Here is a 16355-nt window from a genome sequence, read left to right as displayed (position 1 = left end):
ACCCTTTAACCCTAGGTAGGAGAGAGGTTAGTGGGGAGAGGGCGCAGCCCCCTTTACTCCTCCGGGCCATTTAGGGTCGATGAATTTGTTTAGGGATATACCAATCCCCATCAACAGCCAGCAGTCTCCTCCAAGCCGCTGTGTTGAAATGTTTCTGTCTGTCTCCTCTGGGCTGCCACACTGCCCATTTCTGGTCTCTGCAAACTGCCACACTTTCTCTCTGGGCTCTCCTGTTTATATTCCTCATAGTCCTAGACCACACTCCTCTCTGTGCTGCACAAGGCAGGCTGTCACCAGCTGGCAAAGACCACTCCCCACAGGAGGCTATTATCAGCTGTGGACAAACTGAAGCCCAAACTAAAATCTCATACTTGGGGTTAAAATAAAAACATATGTACGTACTATAATTGAGTTTTTAAAGAAACCAAAACCTCCATTAAACTCAACCTTTCTAGTTCTTTCTGAACTCTGGCTGGCTGGTTCAACTCAGCTGTTCTGGCTCAAATTCCATTTTGAGAAGATTGATTCAGTCTGGCTTCTCTCAATTTCTCGCTGAATTGCTCTGCTTGGCCTCAAACTAACTCTGGCAATCTGTTTTAATCTTTTGGCTCCTTCTCATTCTCTGGCTTGTTTTGTCTTCACCTGTGTTTAGCTTGTTCTCTCTTCAGTCTCTGTAAAACTGTCCTGATTTAAAAAAACAAAACCAAAAAACAAAAAAACTGCCTCTGAATTCCATGAACTGAACTGCCATTAACTTAACTCTATTGCACTGCCTCTCAACTCATTAACTCAGCCTGTCTCAACAGCACTGACTAGAACTCAGAGATTTGCATGCCTCTGTCTCCTGGCATTAAAAGTGTGTCTGTATTCCAGCCAGATCACATAGACCTGGAAGATTGGATGTGATCTCTTTCCAGAGCATGTATGTTCTGAATTAACATTCTTCTATAGCCACTTACCGCCCCTTTTTACCAGTGAAATGTTTATGCAGCTGGGGTATGCGGGTGTAACTAATCTAACATTGCTGATTATAAATCATAGCGAAGTTTATTTCAGAGTGATTATATACATTTATATGATGTCATCATTTATTAAAGATGAAAATGAATGTGTGTTCTAGTGAGATGGGTGTGCTCATTTCTTTTTATATGAATAACTAAACCTGAACTGAACATTTGATATTTGACACTGCAGGGTGCAGGGCATTTTCGAGGTTTCTTAGAGCCAGCTGATATTCTGATTTTATCAGTATCGAGACTGCTGCTTTGCGTAAAAACAGAGTACGAGATGGTAGAAACGCGTTCAGCACCATTTCGGAAGTCATTGAAAATTCTGTCCTAGTCCCCAGACAATTCATTTCCTGATTTTTAAAAAAACCATGGGATGGGGACACTTGTGGGCATTGCCAGGAACACCCCAGAGCCCTACGTGTTTGATCTGGAATGAACTTTCGGTTAGTGCATATTCAGAAATCTTTAATGTCCCCCAAACTTTCCAGACCCGACCCCACGTTCAGTTGTGCAGGACTCACAGCTTAGGAGCTGGGGTGTAGAGGTCCCTGTGTGGCCATTGTCGTGAGTGTGTTCACAGTCCTTTGCTATTGCAAGCAGAACTGTTAAAAAAAAATCCTCGGGGGGGCTGGAGAGATGGCTCAGTGGTTAAAGAGCACTGTCGGTTCTTCCAAAGGACCCAGGTTCAATTCCCAGCACCCACATGGCAGCTCACAACTGTCTGTTCCAGGTGATCTGACACCTTCACACCAATGCACATAAAATAAAGTTAAATAAATTATACAGTTTAAAAAAGTTTCCATTAAAAAAAAATCCTCAGGCATAGTTACTGTTCCAAAGATGGGTGCCATAGAATGAGCTTCTAGATGTGCAATTGTTGGGTCAGAGGATCCGTTGGGTTAAAATGGTGGCTACTGCCACAAAGGGGACGCGCCATCCTGCAGCCACCACAGCAAAATACCGAGGTCTACCTGTTGGCCCGTCTTCAGCGACATGGTGAGAATGTGGTGGCATCTTAGTTCATTTTGTGTGGCTCTAACGAGATACCGGAAGCAAGGTACTTCATAAAGAAAACAAACGTATTTGGCTCACGATTCTGGCAGCTGGAGGGTCCAGGCAGACTGTCGCTCTGTAACATTCGGGGAAGGGAGGAGCTGGCTGCAGGTAGAAGGGACCGAGGACGTGTGTGTGTGTGTGTGTGTGTGTGTGTGTAGCCTCTTCACCACTCACTTCCAAGGGCTGGACTCTTGAGAACCACAGCACTCCCTTCTGGGTGTCATTTCCCACCTCTGAGCCTCGGTCCACTGCAGACCAAGGTTCAGACGGAGGAACCTCGCTGTGGTGGAAGCCGTCTTCATGGCATGGAACTGGCCGGGCTTAGTGGGTGCTGTCAGGGCTTTTCGCCCCAGAGCCTGTGGCAGCGCCTCTGAGATGTGTCCCTGTGTTGTCTGTCTCCGCAGAGCAAGCTGGTCAAGTACTTCAGCCGACAGCTCTCCTGCAAGAAGAAGGTGGCCCTGCAGGAGCGCAATGCTGAACTGGACGGCTTCCCCCAGCTCCGCCACTGGTTCCGGATCGTCGATGTGCGCAAGGAAGTCCTGGAGGTGACCGAGGCAGCCTTGAACCCCTTCACCCTCACTGGCCACCTTCTTTCCCCGCTTCCTAGATGGCAGGGTTTGGGCTATACCCAGCATAGACTCTGGTACACAGTAGGCCTCCAGTGTGTGCTGGGTGAAGGCTACAAGATCTCAGGTGTATATGAGAGAGGCTGTTGAGGGCTGTTCTATAGTCAGGGCTCACTCACTCTGCCACTTAACGGAGTCACTCTAAGCCCCAGCGTAGACCCGTGCTGCCCATCAGCTTTTTGCCACGTGTCTGTGCTGTCTGATAGAGCAGCCATGGGCACACATGGCTCCCGAGCTCGCAGAGCACTGGGATTTCGATTCATGCACGGGATCAGGGATCTGCATTTTGAATTGTATTTAATGTAAATTACCGTGGCCAGTGCCACCATATTGGATCGCAGGGACTCAGGATGTCAATCTTTCCATGTGGAGAATGCACAGTTCGGTCCTTAGAACCCACATCCAGAAGGCGGGTGTGAAGGCATACACCTGTAATGGCAGAGCTGGGCGGGGGGGAGAGATAGTTGTATCCTTGGGGCTTACCCACCAGCCTGTACCCCCAGCACTATGTGAATTTCTCCACCCCTAGTTTCACTCCCAGGACTGCCGGAATGCCTGAGGCGGTGTGTTCGCTTCCTGTAAGCAAAGCAAATTTGGAAGGGATGGGGTTCATTGGCTCAAAATTCCAGGTGACGGCCCAGTTAGGGAGGCAGGAAACTGAAGCAGCCGGTCATCCCTGCTGCCCTCAAGAGCGGAGAGAATGAATGCGTGGTCGTGCTCGGGAGTGCTATGCAAACTTTCTCTTAAGCCCAGGGAGTGGGGTCTACCATAGTGGGCGGGGCTTCCAAGCTTAATAAATATAACCAGGACAGCCCCGCCTCCCAGACCTGCCCACAGGCCAGCCTGATGGAGACACCCCCTCCCTGAGACTGTAGGCTGTGTCCAGCTGACAGTTAAACTCAGCCTAATGGTACACGTGGTGCATTTTAGTTGCACAGCTCAGGGCACTTCCTAAAGGCTTTGGAATCATGTAAATATTTATATGCTGAGGACCCCCCCCGTGGGGCTTGTAAGGCAGAGACAAGTCTTTTAGAGGAGGGCTGAAAACTGTGGTCTTCAAATTGCAGTTAATGGACAGGCAGTTCTTGTTTGGCTGATAATATCTGATCTTCAAATTTTTATTTTGGCCCAATGCCTTAAAACTTTTATTTTTAATATATATATATATACATATATATATATATATTTTTTTAAATACTCGAGATCCCTGGTTTCAAAGCCACAGGTACTGATTATACAGAAGAGAATCCTTTTCTGATGTGATGGGCCACAGTCGACAGCCCTTTGGTCCCCAAGGCTCTCCCCCTCCACCCTTTGGAGATTTTAGTCTCCCAGCCGGGGATTCTGAGGCCTTCACCCAGGTCGGTGAAGGCTCTCTGCCTGCAGTTCACGCTTGATCACCAGGGGATGCTCTCAGGAGGGAGAGGGATAGGGAGACAGCTGTGAGACATGCCCTGGGTTCAAATGCTGCCTCCACCATTGTCCTGTGATGTAGGCTACAGGTTTAGCTTCTTTGAGCTTTAGCATCCTGGTCGGCAGGTGATGATAGTGGCACTTTTGCTGAGGATACAGTTCAAAGGTAGAGTCCTTGCCTGGCGTGCATGAAATATAAGTCCAGTTCTCCAACAAACACAAACACACACACAGACATTTGTACATACACACATGTACACACACACATAATACATGTATCACACACATTCACAATACATACACACAATTATCCACACATACCTCCAGATACCCCCCCATGGCCACACACACATCCAGTCACATCCACAAACATATACACACATCCACACAATGCACACACACACCCCTGCATACATACGCATGCACACACACGCTCACACACACACACACACACACACACACACACATGCTCACACACACACGCACTCACACACACACACTCACCCCCCTCCCCACTTTTAAATCACAGGATTAAAATGCACAGTTGGGTCCCAAAGCAAGGAGAAGGCCTTAGATTCTGCAACTGTCCCTACTTATCACCAACTGTCAACTCCGCGCAGCCTAAAGCCGCCTGGAGAAAAAAAAAAAAAAAAGAGTCATAATTGAATGATCATCTTTATCAGGATAGTCTGTGGCCACCTCCCTGAGACAGGTCTTGATGGCTAAGTGAAGCAGGAGGGCCAACCCACTGTGGGCGGTGCCGGCCCTACCCGGCCGGGCCTGGGCTGTGTAAGGAAGGGAGCAAGCCAGAGAAGACAGTGTTCCTCCACGTCTGCCCCAGGCTCCGGCCTTGCATTCCCGGACTGTGGAAGTGTAGGCCACATAAGCCCTCCCTCCCAAGATGCTACCGGTCAGCGTGTTTTATTAGAGCTGCTTTTTTTTTTTTTTTTTGTGAGAGCCAGAATTTACGGGTTCTGTTTTCAATCTGAATGTTACTGTAATGCACAGTCGTGGCCACGAGGGGGCAGCCGGAGCCCACACTGTCGCCGGGGACTCACCACCCACAGATTCACAAGACTTATCTAGATAGTATGTACTATTCGTGTATAAAATCCTTGGCTACCATAGAGACCGTGAATGAAGACTCTTATGTGCGTATGTGGAAACACTGGAAGGCGAGTAGGTATCAAAGCTTGAGGAACGCGGTGGCAATGTTGCAGACTTAGGACATTCTTTAGGGAAGGGGCTGTGTGGGAGGAGGGCCACCCGGCCATCCCATGGCCACCCGGAAATCCTGCTTCTGTCCCCAGCTCCTTTGTTCAGAGAGGTCCTTTCTCCTGTTGCATGCTATTCCTCAGCCTTACCACACAGCCTCACGGAGCTCAGTATTATCAAAACCCGCTTCAGTCTGGAGCCACCCATGGGCTTTTGGCCACCGTTTTCTTAGGCCCTAAGAGGCCCCGTATGACTCCTAGACCCCGTGAGTGCATCAGAAGGGAGGTGGCCGCCAGCCAGCACGACTCAGATTTGTGCTTCGCTGGCTTGCTCTGAGTCCACCCTGGCCAAATTCAGTGTGGCTGTCTACTCACGGAAGGATGAGCGGGGTTTGTCTGCACCGGCGTTAGCAGCCGCCAGTGTGGACAGTTGCTCATGTAGGCACCGCACCTACAGTCCGCACCTCCATTTTATAAGGGAGAAGAGCGAGGCCTAGAGAGGTTAAGTGCTCTGTCTAACCAAGTGGCAAACGGGACTCAAACCCGAATTCGGCCAAGTGCTTGCACAGTGGGCAGTACCCAGGCGCCACGGGGTTTCCCTGTGCAGTTCTTCTGAGCGCCGCAAGAGGGCCGTATGAAGATGCCAAGCCCGTTTGGGTACCAGGTCCAGCTGACTGCCTTTGTCCCCTCCACTAGGAGATCTCCCCTGACCAGCTGAGCTTGGAGGACCTCCTAGAGATGACCGACGAGCAGGTGTGCGAGACGGTGAAGAAGTACGGAGCCAACCGGGAAGAGTGTGCCCGCCTCAACGCCTCGCTGTCCTGTCTCAGGAACGTGCACTCGTCAGGTGAGCAGCCCAGGAGGTCAGGATTGTCCCCAGATGGTTGACCTCTGTCCTTCGAGCGTCTGAGAGGGCTCTGGAGAGCAACGCCAGTCCAGGAGCAAAGATGGCCATGAGAGCTAGGAATAGGCGGGGTCTGAGCTCCATCCTGCAGAGGATGGAGGCTTGCTCATCCTGAGTCCTGGATAATTAGGGTCCAGAAGTGGGAATCTTGGATGTTCGAGGGAAGGCAGGGTTTTCCCCTCTCAGGCACTCCGAAGTGGCTTTGTGTTCTGAAGAGCAGTTCTGATTATTTCTATGCACAAACACTATGCAGTTTTTGTAACAGAAATCAGGTTCTAACTGTCCCAGGACCTGCAGTTGTCATTTTACTATACTTTCAGGCACAACCCTTCCTTGCCAGTTATCTCTCTGTCTGTCTGTCTTTCTCTGTCTCTCTCTTTCCATAACAGGGGTAAGATTACTTAGAAATATTATTTTAAAATTCATTTTCTCCTAATCTAAACTCTGTGGCTTTGCCTTATTAATTTACAATCTAAGTATTTCATTATTTTTTTTTTCCTGGATCGTCCAATTAATCACTCAGAACTGTGACGTAGAGCCGTAGCTGTGGTGGTTGTTGGTAGAGTGTTTGCCCTCCAGGTTTGATCTCCAGCCTCATAAACGGGGTGCAGGAAACCCTGTCTCAAGAGAAAAAGGAAGAAAACCTGTGCAATCAGCCGATCACTAACAGCAGGTGACTGAAGCTGGCCTTTGCTCTCTGGGCTCCCTGCAAACCGTTACAATCACCAGCACTGCCGTTTCAGTTCTCACCACAAGGTGGCGCTGTGGACCACAGCTCTGGCACAACCTGGCGGCTGTTAATTCTTACTGTGGCTAGTTAATATGCAACCTGCAATTACGATTTACTGAGTGACTGTTGGTACGCTAGGAGGGCGGATGGGCCGGCGGCGGTGAGCCAGCCAGAACAGGTTTCCAGTGTGCATGCCCGAGGACCTGAGCTCCATTTTAAGAACCCCGTGTTAAGAACAAGCCAGTTGCGCGCACACACGCAGGCACTCATTCTTGTTTCCTGACAGGGGACCCAGCCTGGCAGGCGTGGAGGGGAGGCAGGTATTTCCGATTCGTCCCCGTTGTACAGTGTCGCCACGTGTCTGTGTGTGCTGCTGGCGACTGGACCCAGAGCCTTGAGCCTGCTAGGCCAGTGCTCTACCACAGGGTCACATCCTTGTATTCTGTACCCTACACCGAATGCTGGCCATGACCTGCCGTCCCCACGCGCCGCTCAGGGGGTTGTGAGCTGCGGCCTGAGAAGATAACGGTCTGTGGGACGGAGGATGGCGGAGGGGTCAGGAGGACGTACTGCTCTTGCAGAGGATCCTGGCTTGATGGCCAGCACCAATGGCGGCTCACAACCGCCCATAACTCCAGCTCCAGGGGACCCGATGATTTCTTCTGGCCTCTCTAGAGTACTTCACATATGTATTACACGCTCAGAGAAGCATGCATGCATGTGCACACACACACATCCCAAACTACGCACTTTACTCCTTTGGTCCAAGCGCTTAAGAGATTGAGGCAGGTGGATTTCTGAGTTTGAGGCTATTCTTGCCTACATAGTGAGTTCAGGGTAGCCAGGGATACAGAGCGAGACCCTGTCTCAAAACAAAAACAAAAACAAAACCAACAAACCAACTGAAGAACAAAACTAATCGGAAAGAGAGAGAGAGAGAAACTCTGATGATGTAGTTCATGCTGCTGGCTCCATCTCAGGTATTTCTGAAGTTCCCATGGCAACAGGATGCTAGTTCCTGCTTCTTGGGATGGCCAGAGTCAGGGCTTGGGTTCTGAGCACCAGTGGCTAGGAGTTGCTGTTGTGCCCAGCTATGGTGGCACAGAGGCCAAGCCTGGAGCCATGCACCCCTCTTGGGGAGCGACGAGCACTGGCTCCGGGTTTCCTTACCTCTAGCCCTCCGTTCTGTGGTACCCGCAGATAGCTATGTCAACACGTTGTCATTTTTTGCCTTTCGTGGGGTGCCCCTCCCAAAGGCACAGGACTGTCCATCGTCTGTTCCCGGTGTGAAAGTTAATATCTGGCACACAGTAAGAGTTTAATAAATAATTTGGTTGTTCTCCCCCCTTTGCCCTGCCCGTGAAAACACGGCGAGGCCTGGAAGCGTGGATCTCTCCACACTTAGTGAAGACGCTGAGGGGTTGGCTTCCACCTTGTTCCCACTTTCCTTTCAAGCCCTAAAATGTGTATTTTCAGATTTGTGTATTTGTGTGTATGTGAATGTATGGCGTGTGCCCATCTGTGTGTGCGTGGATGCTTACACCCGCGTGGTGCACAGAGCTCAGAAGAGGGCACCGTGGGCACAGCTCCGTCACTCTCCACCAATCCCCTTGAGGCAGGGTCTCTCTGAAGCCAGCAAGCCCCGGCCATCCTTCTGCCTCTCCCTCCTCGGGGCTGGGGTTTTAGGCATGTGGGGACACCTGGCTCACCGAACATGAGCTGGGGTCTGAACTTCAGTCCTCCTGATTGCACAGTGAGCACTATGAGTCCATCTCTGCAGCCCCTAAAAACTCGATGAGCCACCAGTTCTGCAGCACTGCAGATGAAGTTTCCTATCTCGGGTTTGCTCCTTTGTCCAGACTTCCCCACCCCTTCCCACTCATATCCTCAGACCCAAAGCCGGCTCCTCCCTATGCCCCCTGCCCCCGCCAAGCTCTTTCTGGACCACACAAACCGAGCTGGCTCTGACCCTTGATCCCTAGAATGCCATATACATTCAGTGACTCCCAAGGACTCTGTACCATGGATCCTCTCCTCTCCTCTCGCACCTCTGGTCCTGGTCAGTTTTATTCCAGTAAATTCAAAGAGGGCTCCTTGGTTTCCTCTCAACATGGCTGACGCGATTCTGTGCCTCAAGGCTCCTGCCCCTGGGTGAGTGAATGAAGGGATGAGCAATGAACAGATGCTCTGTCACTCATGCCTCATTGTGACTGTTTCCTCATCTGGGCACCCTCACTGGAGCAGGTCCCTCCTGTAGGCGGGCAGCTGCTGCCCTTGGATTTTGGGACCTAGCATCCTGACCAGGTTGAATTAATCTATGTTGGAGAAAGTGGAGGGTAGAGCCTCAAGATGTGCCTGCCATAGATATCCACCAGGGGGCAGCATCAAGCCAGCCACCATGGCTCCTTCCTGTTTCCAATACTCTCCCGCCTTCAAAAATTCTAATTATTTCCTTGAAGCTTCTAAACACCTCGGGACTGGATGCTCTTCTTTCTTTCCCTCCCTGCTTTCCGGTGTAAATAAGAAGTCTAATCTCAAACCAGGGAGTAAGTTGGAATCTTTTCTTTAGCCCAGGCTGTCCTCAAACTTGTCTCCACCTTCCAAGTGCTGAAATTGCAGACCTGTATCCTCGCCTGGCTTAGCAGCCTGGTAGCATCCCTTTATCTGTTTGGTTGTCCATCCATCCGTCCATCTGTCCTTCTGTGTGTGTATCTTTCTTACGCTACTGGGGGACCTAATTCAGGCCTTGAGTATGCTGGATGAGAGCTGTAGCAGTACCAGGAGCTCTGCCTCTGCTTCTGCGGCTCGGTCCTTCATCATTTGCTGGGATCCTCGAATCTGACAACCTTGGCTTTGGATTCTGGCTGTGACTTTGGTGGGTGGCGGCCGTGATTCTGAGCTCAGTGTCCCGAGTGCATGAGAGAGGATGGGCATTTCCACGGTGTGGTTGTGGGGAGGGTGATAAGACGATGCAGGCAGAGCACAGGGCCTGGCCAGAGTGAGGCAGGTGATGCTCCATTGAGCTCTTATTGTCAGTGCAGCTTTACCACCATCATCACATTGTCACACCCACTCCTATCCGAACACCACCACCACCACATTGTCATCACAGCCAATCCTAACCTGCATCACCAGTATCACCGTCACTGTCACTAGCATCATCACCCACTACCCTTCCTCTGCCCCCAACTTACTTTTCTCCACTTCTTCCCATACTTTTTTTTCCCCCTCAGAGGGACCTCAGTTCATCCTTTCCTTCTGCTGTAGCAACATATCTTAGGCTGATAGTCTGTAACAAGCAGAGATGTGTTACACATGGTTCTACAGACTGGGACATTCACAGTGGCCACATCACTGGGCTACCCGAGAGAAGGGCTCGGCAGACCCCCCCCTTCCCAAGGCTTGCTCACTGCCTCACCTTTCTCTTCCTCCCGGTATAGTTTAAGCCAGTGGCCCTCCGCCTTCCTAACACTACGACCCTTTAATACAGCTCCTCATGTTGTGGTGATCCCCCAAACAAAATTAATTTCACTGTTGTTTCATAACTGTAATTTTGCTACTGTTAAGAATAGCAGTGTAATGCTATTACACTCATAAGTGGATATTAGACATATAATATAGGATAAGCATACTAAAATCTGTACACCTAAAGAAACTAATCAAGAAGGAGGACTCTGCCTAAAATGCTCTATCCCCATTCAGAAAGGCAAGGAAGATGGACATTGAACAAGAAGAAAACAGGGAACAGGACAGGAGCCTGCCACAGAGGGCTTCTGAAAGGCTCTACCCTGCAGGGTTTCAAAGCAGATGCTGAGATTTATGGCCAACCTTGGGGCAGAGTGCAGGGAATCTTATGAAAGAAGAGGGAGAGTATAAGACCTGGAGAGGACAGGAGCTCCACAGTAGAGCAACAGAACAACAACAAAAAAAAATCTGGGCACAGGAGTCTTTTCTGAGACTGATACTCCAACCAAGGATCATTCATGGAGATAACCTAGAACCCCTGCACAGATGTAGTCCATGGCAGTTCAGTGTCCAAGTGGGTTCCATAGTAATGGGAACAAGGGACTGTCTCTGACATGAACTGATTGGCCTGCTCTTTGATCACCTCCCCCTGATGGGGAGAGCAGCCTTACCAGGCCACAGAGGAAGGCAATGCAGCCAGTCCTGATGAGACCTGATAGACCAGGATCAGAAGGAAGGGGAGGAAGACCTCCCCTATCAGTGGACTGGGGGAGGGACATGGGCAGAGAAGGGAGAGGGAGGGTAGGGTTGGGAAGGGAGGAGGGAGGGAGCTACAGGGGGGATACAAAGTGAATAAATTGTAATTAATAATAATAATAATAAAAAAGAATAGCAGTGTAAGCTAGGCGTGGTGGCACTCAGAGGCAGAGGCAGGCAGATCTCTGTGAGTTTGAGGTCAGCCTGGTCTACAGAGGGAGTTCCAGGACAGCCAGGGCTGCTCAGAGAAACCCTTTCTGGAACTCTTGCTCTGGTGAAAAGGTCATTCTCACCACCCCTCCCTCCGGAAAGGGGTTGTGACCGCAGGTTGGTAACTGCTGGCCTGAGCCCTCACTCTGTATCTGCAGGGCTTGCAGGGCTGAGGCTTAAAGTGAGTGACTTTTCAGGCAGTTATGGGGACAGGTGGGCTTCTGTGGTGCGAGGAAGGGTGGGGAACCCCAGGCACGCTAAAGACTGGTCGGGTGTGGGGGTTACTAAGTGGTTAGTGCCCATCAGTCAGAGGCCACCGCAAAGCGCTCACCCTGAACACCATCCAGCCACATGACACCCGGACAGACACCGTGGCTGTAGCCTAGGGCAGCGTCTCAGATCAGGGTGAGACGCTGGACATCCTTCTGAGGCCGGGAACAATGAAGGGAGAAGGTCAGAGCGGGACACTGCTCTCCAGGTCTTTGCTGGCCTGTTTGGTCCCCCGGGCCCCTCATGAGTATCAGGGTGGGGGTAGAGGAGAGCTGGCAGCCGGGAACAGGAAGTAGAGAGGCCCTGAAATAGACCAGCCTCAGATACTTTGTGGCTTCTTCCCAGCCAGGCTTTGAATGAACAAAGCCTGAGAATGGGTCTTGATTGCTCTATTGTTCGACTTGCTTCTGCTTTGGAGAAGGCAGGAGGGAGAACAGCTCCCCTGCCGAGAAGGGCCCAGGGGGGACCAGTGTGTGCCAACATGATGCCATGGCCTGCTCTCAGCGTCCCTCCCAGGCATGTGGCAACCCTCAGGATACATGCACATGGTGACAGAAGCCTGTCCAAGTAACCCTTCTGTCCCTGTGGCTCATCCACTCACAGTGTGGGACTTCCTTTGCTTCATTATTGCTGGGACCAGGGTCACAAGGATAGCAAAACCTTCACCCTTTATCAGGAGACTCTCTTCATTTTCACTGACCCACTGGCACAGTACATTCCTAGAACTTTCCATGCATTGAAGAGAGTTCGTGTGTGTGTGTGTGTGTGTGTGTGTGTGTGTGTGTATACATATGCTATGTATGCATGCACACATGTAGAAGCAGAAACAACCTCAAATGTCATGCATCACATACCTTATTTTGGGACAGGTTCTCTGACTGGACTGGGATTTGCCAATTTGGCCTGCCTGCGGTCACATGGGGTCGCGAGGCCCCGCTGTTGGGAAGGTTGGAGAGGGTACACAGGGACAGCACCTCAGGATCACACTTTCTATTGCTCCAGGGGCAGGTGGCCCTCCAGGGTGTGGTGGAGACTTCTTCACCCTGGCCAACATGGGCTTCTAGATACTTGCTCCCAGGAGGATGCAGGGGGGAGGTTGATCTAGAGCCTGGCGTAGCCCCAGGGGCATTGGCTGAGGGGAGATTTCCTGACAGTCCCGTGGATGCTGTCAGGAAGCTTGGCTTTCAGAGCTGACTGGGAACTGGGGAGGAAGTTTCTGGAAGGGCAGGGTCTCCATCCTGTCCTACAAAAACTCAGACTGGAAGGTGGAAGGAGCTTGCTTGAGGCAAGTCAAGCCTGCCCTCCTCCATTGCCTGGGACACCTTCCGTGCTTTCTGTCGTTCCAAGCTGCAGGACTAGGTGTAAATGGGTTGATTAAAGCCAAGCCTTCTCCCCGCCCTCTGGTGACAAATGAATGTCTAGCACTCTGCAGACCCTGTTTGTCTTCTGTGTTTTTAAAGTTTGTCTCCCGTCTCCTGCCTCCTCCCTCCTCTGAATGGGAACACTGGCCTGTGAAGCCTGGGCCTGATGTGAGACAGACTGTTGCCTCCTGGGCTGTATCTATACCTGGGGGTCAGAATCTCACTGGTGACCCACCCAGCCAGGGTCCCCCCACCACCACACCTGCCTTCCACACCTGGTCACTTCTACCTCCTTGCAGGTCATGCATCTGTCCCTTTCTCTGCTCACCGGTTGCTTTGAAGACAAGGTGATCAAAGACTTTCCTGGAAGTGCCTTGTGGGGAAAAAGGCTCCTGCCACCTGTGGCTGGTACCATTATTAAGATAATGGTAGAAGAGACAGGTGCATATTGACAGGGCCCTGAGCCACGTGGTTGGAAGGGCGGAGGCCTTTGAGGATCATGAGTTAGCACCAGGCAATGGCTTACATCTTAGAAAGAGCTGGTGTCCCAGGCTTCTGGCCCGTCACCTAATAATGTCTTCAGTAGCCCATTAGAAGGCTTTGTCCTTGAAATGTGCTGCCCTGGCCTTTCCCTGGCGAGTTCCTTATTGATTTGATCCATCTCAGCTCCAAGTCTCTTCCTTAGGGGGCCCTGCCTCTGTCTCAGGTGGTTTCTGCCTCATTACCTGGTAGTGTTTTTATCTGAGATGGGTCATTTCCCAGGCTGAACCATCAACCACAGGCCTGATTCCTAGAGTCCTCTCCACAGCCACATGGAGCCAGGGGAGGTTTCATTTCCCAGTAAAGAAATGAAGCTCAGAGAGGTTCATCCTTTTCCTGGGGTCACAGAGCAGCTGAGTGAAATGATGTCTGTCTGGCTTCCGAGTCAAGGCTCTTAGTTCACAGAGCAGTGGGAACGGCTTTCCCTCAACTCTGGCTGGTCCCCGTGTCCTCCTTTGCTCAGAGTGAGAACCAGCCCCTTTGGAGGTTCAGGAATGGAACAGATTTTAGTCCAGGAAGCAACTATGAGGCTGCGTTTCAGATGAAAATGTCGGTAAGACCACCAGCCCCGGTACCACCTGCAGGTGGGAGGCCAGGCCCAGTTTCCACGTCACGTCACGCAGACAGAAAAACTCTATAGACAGGCGAGCATTTCTCTTGGCCAGCCTCTGTCCTTCCTGGCTGTGATCTGAGAGAAGGTGGGGGCCTGCCTGGGGGACAGAATGATGAGCTGGGGCGTGGCCCAGTGGCAGAGTGCTTGGGGGCATGCATAGGACTCTGGGTTCTGTCCCCAGCTCTGCAAAGATAAGTAGCTTAAGCAATAAGTTATAGCAAACATGCGGGCCAGGGAGCATGGGAAAGATGGCCTTACTTTGGAATGCAGTATTTTCGCCATCACCTAGGGGTGGCTGGAGCTGGGCCCCAGCCCCTCACAGCCGACGACGTCCTGCCTCAGATGGCCTTGAACTTCATTCCGTTGTTTTCTATATTTACAGTCAGATACAGTCACGTATAGAGAAATGCCCAGGCTTTTTTGGGGAAGAAAAGATGGAAACAATTCCAACAGTGTATGGAGACTAATTTGCATCCACATTTGCATACGATTAATATTTAAAACATGGCCACTGAGGAAAAAGTCAGAAGGAAGACCTGGCTAGTCTCTCCTGCTCATCTTGATTTTTTCTCTTCTGGGGCAACGCCCACGAGGCTGTGCGGCTTCAACAGAGGTTTCAGGGGAAAGAATCCTCCTCTGTTTGGTTTGTGGACGTGGTCTATACTTCCTGTGCTGGGTTTCTCTCAGTGCAGCTTTCAGTGGCTCCTGGAATAAGCACCCCCCATCATGCCCCTCCCTCACCTGCGTTCCCTGAAGCCAACTTTCACACTCTTGACGATGCCTCAGGGTGTGGCAGCGTAAAGCCCACCACTCCCGGGCAGCCCTCCTGGGTCTCACCCTCAAAGCTGCCATCTTGTATCTGTTTGTAAATCTTGCGCTTCAGTAAGTCTGGACAGTGGGTCTATCTGGCAGCAGAAACAAAACAAAACAAAACAAAACAAAACAAAACAAACAAAAAACAATAACCGCATGGAAAGAGCACATGTGTTGTGCTATTCCAAGGTGACTTTGAAAGTGATTTCACTTACGTTCATCCTGCTTTGTATTCTCTTTTCATAGAAGGGAACCCAGGAGCAGGGAGGTGGCACAGGGCACCCAGGTCGCTCAGGAAGAGCAGGGGTGTGCACCCCAAACTCACCCCTTCATTTTCTACAAACTATTTAACGCAGGAACAAAAGTGTGGAATGTGCTAATAAGCCAGTGAACGACCTGACCCCACCACGGAGCCTCCCCCACCACGGGAGGGGCGGAGGAAGGTAGGAGGTGTTTTCCTGGGAGAGAGGGGAGGTGAAAGGACAAGCAAGTGAGAGCTTTCTCTCCGTGGGCCCATGTCAGCCTGATGCTTGCTTTTTAAAATAAAGTTTTACCAGTGCATTGCCACGCCCATTTGTTTACACATTGTCTAAGGCTAGCTTTTCGTTTTGAGACAGGGCACGTAGCCCAGGCTATCCCCTAACTCCGAGTGCTGGGACCAGAGGTGTGCACCCACAGGTCTGGCTCCTACGTTTTCACACTTAACACCAGAAGTGTATGGCATAGCATAGCGGAGACTGAGTAACTCACGAAGCCAGAAATATTTACTATCTGGCGCTGTAGTGGAAACACTCGTTAACCTTAAAAAAGGCCGAGCATGCGAGAAAAAAGAGTGAGAAATAAAACACACGGCTCTAAATCGGGAGAGGCTTTGGGGGGATATGGAGAAGAGCTTCCTTTAGGGGGAAGCCTAGGGAGGTGGCAATGGAGAGAACACTGGGTTGTGGCGTGTAGACTTCCTTCACGTGGTGCACGGCTTGTGGAGCCGGCATTCCCAGGGAACTTAAGATAGGATGCTCAAGGGAGGCGGAAATGAGCACGCCTCAGAGAGGTTGGGTAACACAGCTAACTCCTAATAGAGGGCCCAGGTAAATCTCATCCTGTCTTCGAGTTTCTGTTGCTATGATGAAACACCACGACCAAAATCAACTTGGGGAGGAAAGGGTTTATTCAGCTGACACTTCCACATCACAGTTCATCATCAAAGGAAGTCAGGACAGGAACTCAAGCAGGGCAGGGACCTGGAGGCAGAAGCTGATACAGAGGCCATGGAGGGGTGCTGCTTACTGGCTTGCTCTCAAGGCTTGCTCAGCCTGCTTTCTTACAGCACCCAGGACCGCCAGCCCAGGGTTGGCCCCGCCCACAGTGGGCGGG

At 51.0% G+C, this 16355-nt stretch overlaps 1 protein-coding gene across 2 annotated transcripts in view; it reads left to right on the top strand.

Moving 5' to 3' along the window:
• Ksr2 (kinase suppressor of ras 2) overlaps positions 1–16355 on the top strand; it is a 346736-nt gene that overhangs the window by 77807 nt on the left and 252574 nt on the right. For both annotated transcript variants that reach the window (XM_021642767.2, XM_021642759.2), the window contains exons 2-3: positions 2471–2611; positions 6016–6166. In XM_021642767.2, coding sequence (XP_021498442.1) covers positions 2471–2611; positions 6016–6166 — 292 coding nt within the window. The remainder of the gene's footprint in view (positions 1–2470; positions 2612–6015; positions 6167–16355) is intronic.

The sequence above is a fragment of the Meriones unguiculatus genome, chromosome 4, assembly GCF_030254825.1.
Source record: "Meriones unguiculatus strain TT.TT164.6M chromosome 4, Bangor_MerUng_6.1, whole genome shotgun sequence".
In the NCBI taxonomy this organism is placed as follows: Eukaryota; Metazoa; Chordata; class Mammalia; order Rodentia; family Muridae; genus Meriones; species Meriones unguiculatus.
The sequence above is the reverse complement of the archived record's forward strand: the minus strand, read 5'-3'. Positions and strand labels throughout refer to the sequence as shown.